The following is a 13504-nucleotide window of genomic DNA, read 5'->3' on the forward strand; positions in this document are numbered from 1 at the left end:
AATTAAAATCTTGGTTTATTCCAGAGATTATATTAAAATTTACAGATCAATTTAGGAGAAATTGACACTTTCTAAAATATCAAAACTTCTTACCATTCCCCAATAGAATATATCTTTCTATTTGTTAAATTATTTGTTGAAGGTCCTCAAAGTCATTTCAAAATTTTCTTCACATGAATCTGGTACATTTCCTATTCAGTTTATTCCCATGTAGTTCATGGTTCTAGTTCATATTACAATGGAAATCTCTTCAAATTTATATTCTATGTGACGTTTGTATACAAAAAAGCTATTGATTATTGTATAACTTCAGATTATTTATAATAGTTTCTTAGGTTTTTTTGTGCTTTTCCTGGCTATTCAGGACACAATCATCTATAAGTACATGATCAATTTGGCTCTTCCATTCTGATTTCTCTACCTGTCCTTTCTCTTCTCTGAGTGCACTGATACCCTTCTCCATAAAGGAAGGTATTAGTGATGTATTGGTGATACCTATTGCCATTTAGAAGTTTTAAATCTTTACAATCTGTCATTCTTTTCTTTCATAGCTTCAGGGGTTTCTAACTTGCCTTGGAAGGTATTTCCCACTCCCCAAATGCTAAAGATACATTCCATATTTTCTTCTAATATTTTAGAGTTTTTACTTTTACACTGAGATCTTCAGTCCATCTGGAATTCATTTCTATATATTGCATGAGATAAAAAATTAACTTTATTTTTTCCAGATGGTTTGCAGAATTTCCCAACATCATTTATAAAATTGGTCAATCTTTCCTCACTAGTTTGAAATGCCACTTTCATCACATTCTAAATAAGTCAGTTTTCTTTTTAAGCCAGAGCTTAAAAACTAAATGAAATGAATTACAGTAGAGAACAAAGATAGGAAATGGAGGCATAAAAACAAACATTGATAGAGTTCTACACAAACTATTTAATGTATATAATACAATACAAATGTCATTCATAGCAAATACTATAAACATTCAGAGCAAATATTCTTATAAAATATTCTAGTAAGAAAGATTTAGAGGATGGACACCCATGAAATATAAGTGCGCAAGAGTTATTTAAACATTGCTTACAGTTACTCCCATCATGTGGATTGTTATTTAAAGCCTCAAAACTATAAACCTCCTCAAGCTGCCTAGTTTAACTCCAAATCAGATGTTACTGCGAGAGGATCAGAATGTACATTAAGTAAAAAAACAAAGCCTAAAATTAGAGGAAAAAAAGTAATGCTCTCTTCTGTTTTTAGATTTCTAGATGATTTGGCTTTTCATTGACATATCCAAGGCTCTAGATGTATGTCAGCGTGTATGTCATACATATATGTAGAGTGAAGGGGGAACAGTGGTTCTGTGCAATCCTTTTTCTCTTTTAACAGAAGAGTTAGTTAACAGTCATTGAGATCAACTGCCGAAGATAACAAGAGTCAGTGTGAACTCTGAAACCTTGGTGGAAATCCCCAAGTATGTGCACTAAAATGCACGCCTTCCCAAGGCTTTGAAAGATCTGTGAAATAACAAGTTAACAATTACTATTATGATACTGAACCCTACAGTTCTTGGCCACATCCTTTTCATCTTCAAAAACCTGAAGTGCTCCTACCCTTCACTTTGTTAGTGGAGCTACAACGGAGGTAACTGATGCATTTGTGTAACAATCTGCACTTTGGAAGATTAGAAAGAATATTATTGGCCAACAAAAATTTCCATTTCCTCATGTTATCTGTTCCAGCTTAAATAAAAATTAACAGAGTAGTCAAAAGAGAAAGACAGTTCACTAATCTTGCAGTGGCAAGCCATGTCCTCTAGGAAGTAGACAAAGTCCAGAAGATGATTGTGAGGCATGTTTCTACACAGTGCCACTCTGTCGTCTCACAAATGGAATGGCAGGATTTTAGGAAGGACATTCAACGGAGTTCATCCAGCAATTAAATAGCAACAACAGTAATAACAACAACAGCACCAACCACCACAAATAAACCACTTTGTTCACTGGTGAGGATATGGATGTTCTGTGTCTGTGAGGGGTTGGTAGAGAGGTATGGCCTGTATTGCATTATATGAATGATATAAGTCAGTTATGTTGTGCAGATAAAGCAGAAGCCAGTCCCAGAATGTCAGCCTCTGGGAAGTAACTGCTGTCCAGGGCACTTTACAGCAAATACTATAAATGTTTTAATAGTTCAAAAAATATCCATAATACTATAAATGGATGTTTTCAAACATTACAATATTTAGCAAACTACAATAAAAACATGCAATTAACTAAGTCAAGTTTTAAGTTTTCAGCAAGGGTCCTAGGCATACAACCTGAACTTAGGTTTTATTTTTCAATAAACTAAATGAATATAGATTTTCTTGACTATGAAAAAAGGTCCAAGAGAGTGGCTGTTCTGGCAGTCAGGTTAGCAGATGTTTCCCTTAATAGTCTTTCCTGGAAAATCTTGCAGAACATGTGTCTCTTTTGCCTCCACTACTTGTTGAGACAGCTTGCCAGGTGGCGCTAGTGGTAAGAACCTGCCTGCCAATGCAGGAGACGGGAGATATGGATTCAATCTCTGGGTCAGGAAGATCCCCTGGAGAAGGAAGTGGCAACCCACTCCAGTTTCCTTGCCTGGAGAATCCCACGGACAGAGGAGCCTGACGGGCTCCAGTCTGTAGGGTCTCACAGAGTCGGATGTGACTGAAGTGACTTAGCATGCACGAACTTGCTAAGATTGTCTTGGGTGCTCTCTGCCTTCCTCTGCCTTCCTGGCAGTGGGGTAAATCTAGACTCTGGACTTTCTTTTTCCCAGGCCTTTGGAGGACTGCTAATTACAAAATACTTAAATACTAGAAACTCATTCACTGAGCCAAGCCAAGTCTCACAGTCAAAAGCATTTTTAAAATATCTGCACAACAGCCATACTTCTTCATACTTTATCTATTTTTAGAGGCCCAATATTTGTTTTGGGGAAAAGAAAAATTAAAACATAAAAAGCATGCCCATGAGCAAATCTGCAATAATAAGCAGCACATACATGTTGTAGAGGAAAACATTCAACATAAGACAGTCAACATAAAAACAGATTCAGCTGAGTATCTTTATAAATAGAAGTTATTATTTTGTGTTTAATTGCTAAACATTTTAAATAACATGCCCTTAAAAGTTATCAAGTTCTTTATATAAATACAATTTCCTGATGTTAACTTTTCATAAAATTATTATGGAAAATTCTAAATGTACTCTTATTATTTTCATGTGTAATTTTGCAATCATCATATTGTTAAAATTAGAAACATGAGGAAGAAAAGAAACAGAAACATTATCAAGCACCAAAGAAACTATTAACTGAAAAATATTAATTTTTCTGTATAAAAAGTTTGTCTATGCAAGTATTAAATAATTTGAACAGATATCATGTCACACAGATTTATAGATAAAATTTGTCCCAACTGGGTGTCCCTAGGTCATATCCAATTTAAGTTCACACCCTGCCTTATCTTTAATGTCCCTTTCAATTCCTGAGCATAATAACAGGGTGGAATTATGCTTTGAACCATAAAGGAACAGTTTTGGAGTTGTTTGCCTTATATAATTACTGCTATAAAGCCAGGTAAGTTTTCACACTGTATCTTTAAAAGCAAAAATCATTTTAAAAGGTTCTGAATCACCTCCAACGGGAACATACAGAGGCATATGAAAAGAAAATACAGCTATTTCAGTACTGGGGAAATGCAGTCATAATGCAGGGAAGAAAAGCGAATTTCCTGATTTCTACAATGCTGTGGCATTTTCTGACCCCCGTCACTCATCAAGGGCTGTCGGTGGTGAGGAGGGCTAATGCAAGCCTCCATCACCACCATCTTCCCGAGACCAAAGGCCGGCTCCAGCAGTGGCAGTTCAGAGGCGCTCCCAGGATTGCAGGCGGACACCAGCGATTGTGGTACCACTTAAAGGGCCTGAAATACCTTTATTCACTGCTTCAGTGCTTTCTTGCATCAACCCACATAATTCGACTTGGCAATATAGAAAATGGTAAAGTGGAGTTAAGGGAAATCCTGACGAAGACTGCAAATCATGTTCAGAGTGGAAATTGTGACTCTGTCAGCATTACCAGTGTTTCCTGCCCAACAACCAGTAGATCTGTAACCAAAATGGCTTGCTGTGAATTTTGCAGCACCCAAGCCAAAGCAATAACATTTCCAGAAAAGCATATGCACCATGACAGAAGACCACAGCAGCCCAGAAAAATGATTTTCCTGGGAAGGTCCATGCAGTGATGAATAGGGCTCTTGATGCTATGGCAGCTGGGCAGAGATTTTCACTGTTTCCAGCCCACAGTGAGGTAATTTTAAAGGCACTTTTCCCTCCATTTGTTCTACATTCACTGAATGTACATTTTTTGATGTCAGAGGGACACTGCAGAAAAGATCAGATGAGATAGTCTGACAATAGAGCCAAAGTTCAAAGATGCTCCATTTTCAGGTAACAGCCGCGACAGTTTGTCTGCATTAAATCTCTTGAGGGCATGTCACTCTCACCCGGTCCACAGCTTTTCAAACAGTTCAAAACAAACAAATCACTTAGTCGTTGAACAACTCTAACATCTGATACCATCACACAGAAGTTGTAGCGATAGCCACTAATCAAAGTTCTTTTCATTCCGTTCAAAAGAGAAAATTCCTCAGCTTTGGTTTAAGATCACTTTTTATGTTGTTCTTTTGAAAATTATTATATGCCAAAGCTAAAAAAGAGAGAGAAGATTCTGTCTGAAAGACGAACCAGAAAAGTCAAGCTGTCTAGCTGCACGCTGCTGTCAGAGACTAACTATGGTGTGGGGTGGGAGTCGTCGGAGGTGACTGGCGAGGCCTGTAAAGGAATAGCCAAGGCCTCCATGGAACTGCCTGGCCAGGCCTCAGGTGAGACCCCACGCTCAGCAGGTGCATCCGGGCATCTGTGCTCTCCTTTCAGGCGTTCCGGCTGACTTCGCAAGGAAGCGCGTACATCCAAGGCCAACACCACCAGGCGGTAGAACTGTAACACAACCACCAGGAAATTCTTGGCAGCAAAGAACACTAGCATCTGGTTGATCACTTCGAAATAGGTCATGAGTATGAGCCGCACAACAAGGAAGGGACCATCTTGTATGAAGATACTGATTCCAATGTTCCATAGGTCGGCACTGTATTGGCAGAAGAACCGGCTGGAGAACCCCCTCGTTGTCATGGACACAGGGCACACGACATTCTGTACTGAAAACACAAGACAGGCCAATTAACGCGGGTCTCTGAAATGCATAAAAGAATGGAGTGGGTAAAAGCCATCAAACATTGGGGCGAGGCTAGTTCACGATTGGGAGTGAGCCTGTAATTTCATTCCGCGGGGCAGGGGCATAGAAACAGCTGAAACCACCCTGCCGTTGGACAGCCTTCATCATTTTATATTCAAAATGCATCATCTGTTTTCAGTCCAATCAAACACATGAAAGAAAACCAGCCTCTACTTTCTATCCATGTAAAAAAAAAATCCAGCTCACCTTCAAGTCCTCACACTGGGGAAAGCACCATTAACTAGCTAGATAAAGAACAGAAGAAACCGCCCTGTCTGTCTTTGAAGTCTGCAGCATAGGGAGGCATCAGGGCGGCAGGGTACTCTGGGCCTCAAGTCAGGGAGTCTGGCTGCTGCTCCTGGCTTCCTTACTTTCTAACAGCAAGATGCTGGCCACGTTACTTAGGCTGCCTGGGCCTGCAGTTTCCTCCTTTGAAAACTGCAGAACAATGATACCTTTGAGGAGAGGGCCCCCTCTTCCCTGATTCTTTTTGTTTCCATTAGACTAACACCCTGTGGAGAAGGCAATGGCAACCTGCTCCAGTACTCTTGCCTGGAAAATCCCATGGATGGGAGGAGCCTGGTGGGCTGCAGTCCATGGGGTCGCTAGGAGTCAGACTCGACTGAGAGACTTCACTTTCAGTTTTCACTTTCATGCACTGGAGAAGGAAATGGCAACCCACTCCAGTGTTCTTGCCTGGAGAATCCCAGGGACGGGGGAGCCTGGCGGGCTGCCATCTATGGGGTTGCACAGAGCTGGACACAACTGAAGCAACTTAGCAGCAGCAGCAGCAACACCCTGGCAACTCTCCTTTCTCCCTGTCCATCTTTCCCTTAAGATAACGTATGACTTACCTGGCTGCTAAATTTGGAAGATGAACCGGAGTATACATGGCCAAGATCCTTCTGCATCCTTTCTTTGGTACCTACCTATTTACTGTATAGGCTGACTCACTCAGGCCTCTCTGTAAACTGTGTTGTGAAAATTCAAGTGCTTCTTCAAATTCAAACTTAAGTCATGTTAAACATATTTCTCTAATGGTAGTGGGAAAAAAGCCCAAATAACTGCCGTTGTTACTGTATTTTGTCTAATTCCTTACGGTTTTGTTTCACAGTTTACAAGAAAGACTGGATATAATTACTGATTTTCCAGTTGAACAAAAGGAGGTCCAATCAACAATGGAACCTTATTTGTTTTAATTTTTAAAATGTAAATTTAATTCAGGGTCAAGGGCAGAAAATAATCCTTTTATAATAACACAGCCTTCCACGTGGAGTTTTCAAACAAAGAATGCCTTCGTCTGTTGGAGCCTGCAAATACTATGAAGCCGCTTTGATATGGGTGCACATAATGTACTGTTTGTTGGAAAATACAATAGTGATTTAGTCAGAAGTAACATTTGGTCTTTGTTTTTCAAACAGCTGCATAACATTATCGCCCATGAAAGTTTACAAAATTTCTTTCTTATATAAAAATTTTCTAAGTGAGGCTATAAACCACAAGATATGGGAGGGGGAGGACGAGCAGCGGGAATGACAAAAGAAAAACCAAGATAAGATCAATAATAGTCTTTCCTAAGATGTTGGGGTCAGGAAATGTCTCCCAGAGGATTTCCTGAGGGTATCATTCAACATCTAAACTGATGGTGCCTAATATGCTGGCAGAGGACACCAGCTGATCAATGGGTATAGAGCACGTGTGTGTGTGTGTGTGTGTGTGTGTGTACTTATTTGTATACGTTTGTTTGCAATTATTAACTCGTAATTAGGTTCTGAGCATTTCCAAAAAGCCACAGCCATGCTTTCCATCTATTCTATTGACAGTTTTGTTTTGCAAAAGTGGATGATAAGGTCTAAAATGGCCTCTGAAACCTCTGTGCTTATCAAAGTGGGCCGAAAAGGATGCAGAAAAATTAAATATCTTAGTACAAAAATTCATTCTACCCCTGAGGTCATCAGGTAGGGTTCCATAAGAGAGGAATCAGACTTAAGGAAAATATAACTATTCAATCCAAGAACTTATTCAGAGTGAAATGGCATCCAGGAGAATTGCCACATCAAAATTCTAGGGCTCCTACAATTTATAGGCTCACTCCAGGTCAATGCAGTACAATAAAACCATCGGTATTAATAAAAAAAATACATTCTATATCTGTGTTAACAACACAGCCATGTATGACCACTGAGCAGGCTAGTGTGACTGAGGAACTGAACTTTTAATTTGATTTAATTTTAGTAACTTTAAATTGCCACATGTGGCTAGTGGGTACTGTACTGGATAACGTAGCACTGGATCATCAGTATGAAATGCCTGAGGAACAGTTCACTTCTGGCAAAGGCTTAGGGGGTTTATGTCTTTATTAAAATAAGCCCAGGGGAATATAAGACCCACTACTGAGGGAAAAAATCTAGTTTTCCATGTGGCCCTGAAACTGCTCTTATTCCTTTCGACATTCTAATACAAAGGTCTGACAAAAGAATGAAAATGACCCCTTAAAAATATCAAGAGACAGCATTTATATGCCAGTAACTATGCTAATAAGCACAACTGTTGCAAACTACATCTTATTTTTGTCACCAAAAGAACACTCAACCCTCACTACAACAATTATCAACCTTATTTCATGGATGAAAAACTGAGGCTCCTAACTAATTTTCAGAAGTGATGGAACCACTGTATGAAATGGACATAAGGCTGTGCTCTAATCCTCTCAACTACCTCAGGTTCACCAGGTACCTGAAGGGAACCTTCTTGTGGCTCTCCCCAGCTTCAACCCGCTTTTCTTCTAAACTGAGCTGGAACTAACACTGAGATATCAAAGTGATAAAAAAATGATAGTCCTCTCAAATGAGTCCTTAGCTTCATTACAGTTTCATAATCAAGAGCTGTTATTTTCGGTTTCTCTGAACAAACATCAGATACTTACCTGCCAGGTCAAGTGGAAACTGTAGCATGCTCCAGGTCCATATAACAAGGATGGAATAAACCAAGGCAGGGCTATTCCTGGAATGTAGACAATATTTTAAATTAGCGATGAAAAACATGATCACATGCAGAAAAATATTTCCTCTTTTCTCTCCTTTTTGACTATACTCTAATAAATGAGAGTTGTCAAAATATCTTGGCACCAAGATATTTTGACAGCTCTCATTTATTAGGGTATAATATCTAATATTATAAGATATTATCTTGGTGATCACCAAGATATTTGTGAAAAATCCATGCATGATTAAAATGAAATAATGAAAAAGAAGTTTTTAAAAATATGAAACTTCAAACCCAACTTCCACATGTGGCAACATCTATGTGAATCATGGCAAAACCTCTCGGTCCTGTATTGCTGAATTTCGTTTTACAGAATCACAGATGCATTATAGGACAAAAGTTAAGATATTAACCTGAAAATTCAGAGGGGTTATTTCAAGAAATTTCAAGGACAGAAAGTGAAAATTGTCCCAGGTTCCCAAGACTCTGACTTAAAAATCCCTCTCCAAAGGGTTGGATAAAGCTCAACAATTAAGAGCTTAGCCTGTAAAAGAAACTCCATCCTCAGCTGGAGAAAAAAGTGGGAAGATAAATCCAATAATCAAAGATTTACAGTGGACACTAGGAGGTAAATTATTTCATTCACAATTGAATGTGTTTCAGTTGTGAATCAAGGAATATGATTGTTTCATTCACCGCTGGATTCCCAGTGCCTAAAAGAGTGCCTGGGAAATAACAGTCACTTAGCAAATATTTATGGAAGGAATTGTTGCATGCACAAAAGGATCCCTACCTGGAAAATGTACAGATGTCATAGACCGAGGAGAATGGTCTCAAAGACTAAAGTCAGAAAGAATAGAGGTTACAAAAATATAAAGGATATGAAAGAAGAATCAAAGTCACTCTTTTACAGCAAAAACCCAAAGGAAGTTATCAATTTGAGGTTAGTGGTGTAATAACAGATTTTGTTGCCAACTTCTCTGTCAAGAGGGATTTCCAGAATGGAGAGGGATAGAAAAACATCAGGGAAGAGTAATTGAAACCAAATTCAATGAGGTGATTGTAAGGGATGTTTTTAAATGTTCCAAGTATTGAAGTCCTGAAAAATTAGATCTCAAAACTCTGAGAGAATTTGTAAATGAGATTTCTAAGCCATCATTATCTGTCCTGGCAGTTGATGGTGCAGACAAGGTTGACAAAAAATGAGGTCTTAACTTTCAAAATGAAGCAAAAGTATATCTTGAACTATAAAAGTGCATTTACTATTAATCCCCAGTTAGATTATAAAACTGGTTATTTGAAAGATTTCTGAGAGCCTGTATTGAAGAGAACAGTAATTACTAGGAATCATCATAGGTTTCCTGAGAACAAAAGCACTCATCTAAGATCTTCTCTCTCTCTCTTTCCTTTTCTTTAAAAATAGTTAGGATTACTAAGCAGGTAATGATATATAAATTAATAATAGACATTTGGATTTAAACAAGGCTCATGAAAAAGCCTCCCGTGGTGTTCTTATTAGCAAGATGAAGAAATGTTCTGGGTGTGAGTACAGTTAGGTGGATTCCTAACTGCGTAAATGACTCCCCAAAGGAAGCTCTCTACCGGGTGGCTGCAAGCCCTGCTTTTGATTCTGTTGCACTTCACATTTCATCCCTGAGTTGGTTGCTGATGCTGATGGAAGGCTTCTCCTATGCACATATGACACTGGAGGTTGGATCGGAAACCAATACCCCAGAAGACACAACCAGGATCCCCAGAGATCTTGACAGGGTGTAACTGAATGACCTTTAATAGGATAGAAGAGGTGGCACTTCATAGCAGCCATTCAAAAGGCTCAAGGATTTTCCCGTCCTATTATTTAATTATGAGTCCACAGTGTGACATAATTTTTGATTTTCCAAAATCAAATGCAATCATAGATCACTTCCCAAGAAGTAATAGTCAAGAATTTTAAATCCAAATGCCTGGGGAATGTGATCTATAATTTTCCCTTTGCAGTTTCAATGTCTACATTTAGCAGACCTTCAATAAGTGCCTGGATTTTTAAATAATCTTACCTGCAGTTTCTGAGCTCATACTATGTGCCAGGGAGTTTTCTAAGTATTTAGCTCTGCAGTCACACTTAATCCTCATACCGGCTCAACAAATGGGTACACTTATGATCCCTATTTGGCCAGTGATTTTAGCATCCACCCTTTTAACCTTTACGTGATAGTATTTCCATGAAGAAAATGGAAAGTTTTAGCCCTGCTCTGTTCTACAGTGTTCAGAGTATATCTGAAATATTATGTGCTGCCTTCATGTTTTAGGAGGAACGTTTAAAACGTCTTTGGTCCAAAAGAGAGAGTCTTGGATGGTGAGAGACCTCAGAGCTATGTTAGACGTGGCAGAGTTCATGAAACTAAAAACCAGACAATTCCTTAAAAACTGAAAGTGTTATCATCTGAAAATGAATTAAACTTATATCTTGTGACTTCAGAGAACCAATTCAGGTTCAAAGGATTTTAGCTGCACCTATAAGAATCCAAATTTCATCACAATAGAGGAAAGTACTTTCTTATAATATTAACTCAAAATAGAATGAGTTGCCCCTGGGGTTAGTATATTCTCTATTAGTGAAAATGTTCAAAGAAAGTCTGGACAAAAACTTATTGAGAACATTTTGGAGAGGATTTTGCAAGAGATGTAAAATAGATTTCTCCATAGATGGTCACTTTTGAAGTTTCTTCTCATCTCAGACTTCAATAATTCTACCAAAAACCTCAGGTGCAATTTTGTCTGCAAGGCAGCAGAGAGAAATGGTAAGGCATGAACTCTGGTGCTGGGTTGCCAGAATTCAAACATCAGCTCTAACCCTCACCAGAAAAACAGGGCATGGGCCTCCAATTCCAGACTAATCATTTACCAGCTACATGAATATGAACAAATAATATAATACCTATGTGCTTTAGTTTGGTGGGTTAGTTGCTAAGTCAAGTCATGTCTGACTATTTATGACCCCATGGACTGTAACCTGCCAGGGTCCTCTGTCCTTGGGATTCTCCAGGCCAGAATACTGGAGTAGGTTGCCATTTTCTTCTCCAAGGGATCTTCTCCTGCTTTAGTTCATGCACTTTCAATGACAGTAATAATGGCTACTGGATTTTATTTGATAGTTGTATTACATGTTGTTTAAATATGTTAAACATATAAAATCAGCTCTCAGAACAGCACATGATACAGGCTAAGCGTAGTTGAGTGCTACAAGCTATATGTATATATATTACTAGGTAATCTTGAGACTGTCACAGCTTCTCTTGACTGCCACTGTTAAACTTATAAAATCCTGATACTGATGGTCTCTACTTAATGGTGTTATTGTAAGGACTAAATAACTTATCACAACTAAAACCCTTAAAGCAGTGCTTGGAACACAGCAAGAGATAAATATTACCAACCACTACTATTAGTAGTAGTAATAGTATTTTTATTATGGGAACATTCTTCTTAAACACTTTGTGCTTTAACTTCATTATTATACAAAATAGGGATAAATGATAAACTGACCTTGACCCTAAATAAGATTCTAACTCTATGATACTGAATATATATTTTTTGCAAGTGTTCTCTGAGCACATGCAGTATGGGAGAATGTGGGTATTGACAAATGTATTAGTAAAGTTATCAAACATAAATTTTGAAAGGATGATCAGAAAATCTTTGGAACAAATTTGCATTATGAATTCAGGCAGTAAAATTTACTCAGGAAGGTTAAATGCTGGAATATAATTAAATCACTAAGCTTAAATGGCAAACACTCCAAACTTATGAAGGAGTTTTGGAATGAATTTATCCAACATTGTCTCTATTGTGTAATTGTCTCCCCCACTTGTCTTGCCCCATTTTCTCATGTGTAATCTATCTTCATAAATGTCAGCTGACAAGCATGTAAGCAGACAATGGACTCTATTCATAGAGAGACAAAAGATCTTTTGAAGTATAATTATGGATGTGAGTATCACTTCTCTACTTGGAAAACTTAGGAGGATAAAAGACTGGCATTTGGTAGATCAGTACACCAAAACTATTGAGTGAAAAACTAAAGATAAAGTCATGCACTGCTAGTTGTTTTTAATTTTTAAGTTTATTGATTTATAATATTGTGTTAATTTCTGCTGGACAGCAAAATGACTCAGTTATACATATATATATATATATATATATATATGTTCTTTTTTTTATTCCTTTCCATATGGTTTATCCCAGGACATTGAATATAGTTCCCCATGCTATACCACAGGATCAATTGTCTCTCCATTCTATATGTAAGAGTTTGCATCTACTGACCCCAACTCCAACTTCCATCACTTCTCCACCCCACTTCTTGGCAACGATGTTTGTTCTCTATGTTCGTCAGTCTGTTTCTGCTTTGTAGGTAGGTTCATCTGTGTCATACTTTAGATTCCACATGTAAGTGGTGTCATATGATACGTCTTTTTCTGACTTACTTCATTTAGTATGATAATCTCTAGTTGCATCCATGTTGCTGAAAATGGCATTATTTCATTCATCTTTAATGACTGAGTAATATCCATTGTATACAATAGATATTTATGTCAATAGATATTTAGATCATTTGCCTGTCTTGGCTATTGTAAATAATGCTGCTGTGAACGTAGGAGTGCATTGTATCTTTTTGAATTATAATTTTGTCTGGATATATGCCCAGGAGTGAGATTGCTGGATCATTCTGTGCTGTGCTGTGCTTAGTCACTCGGTCATGTCTGATTCTTTGTGATCCCATGGACTGTAGCCCACAAGGCTCCTCTGTCCATGGAGATTGTCCAGGCAGGAATACTGGGATGGGTTGCCATGCCTTCCTCCAGGTTGCTGGGTCATAGGGCAAGCCTATTTTTAATTTTCTGAGGCTCCTCCATACTGTTTTCCAGAGTGGCTGCACCAATTTACATTCCCAGCACAGTGTAGGAAGGTTCCCTTTTCTCCATGTCCTCTCCAGCATTTGTTATTTTAGACTTTGTAATGATGGCTATTCTGACCACTGAGAGATGATACTTCATTGTAGTTTTGATTTGCATTCTCCAATAATTGGTGATGCTGAGCATTTTTCCATGCACCTATTGGCCGGCTGTATGTCTTCTTTGGAGAAATGTTTGTTTAGGTTCTTCTGCTCATTTATTTATTTATTTATGTTGTGTTGTT

The 13504-nt window shown here is 38.2% G+C and overlaps 1 protein-coding gene across 1 annotated transcript in view; it reads right to left on the reverse strand.

Annotated features, from left to right (window-relative positions):
• Positions 1-914: 914 nt before the first annotated feature.
• Positions 915-13504, reverse strand: part of TMEM26 (transmembrane protein 26) — a 65905-nt gene continuing 53315 nt past the window's right edge. Inside the window, exons 5-6 of the mRNA XM_004021390.5 lie at positions 8247-8323; positions 915-5243 (exon numbers count right to left, since the gene is read on the reverse strand). Of these exons, the coding sequence (XP_004021439.1) occupies positions 4819-5243; positions 8247-8323 (502 nt within the window). The 3' untranslated portion in view covers positions 915-4818. The remainder of the gene's footprint in view (positions 5244-8246; positions 8324-13504) is intronic.

Source organism: Ovis aries, chromosome 25, assembly GCF_016772045.2.
Source record: "Ovis aries strain OAR_USU_Benz2616 breed Rambouillet chromosome 25, ARS-UI_Ramb_v3.0, whole genome shotgun sequence".
Lineage (NCBI taxonomy): Eukaryota > Metazoa > Chordata > Mammalia > Artiodactyla > Bovidae > Ovis > Ovis aries.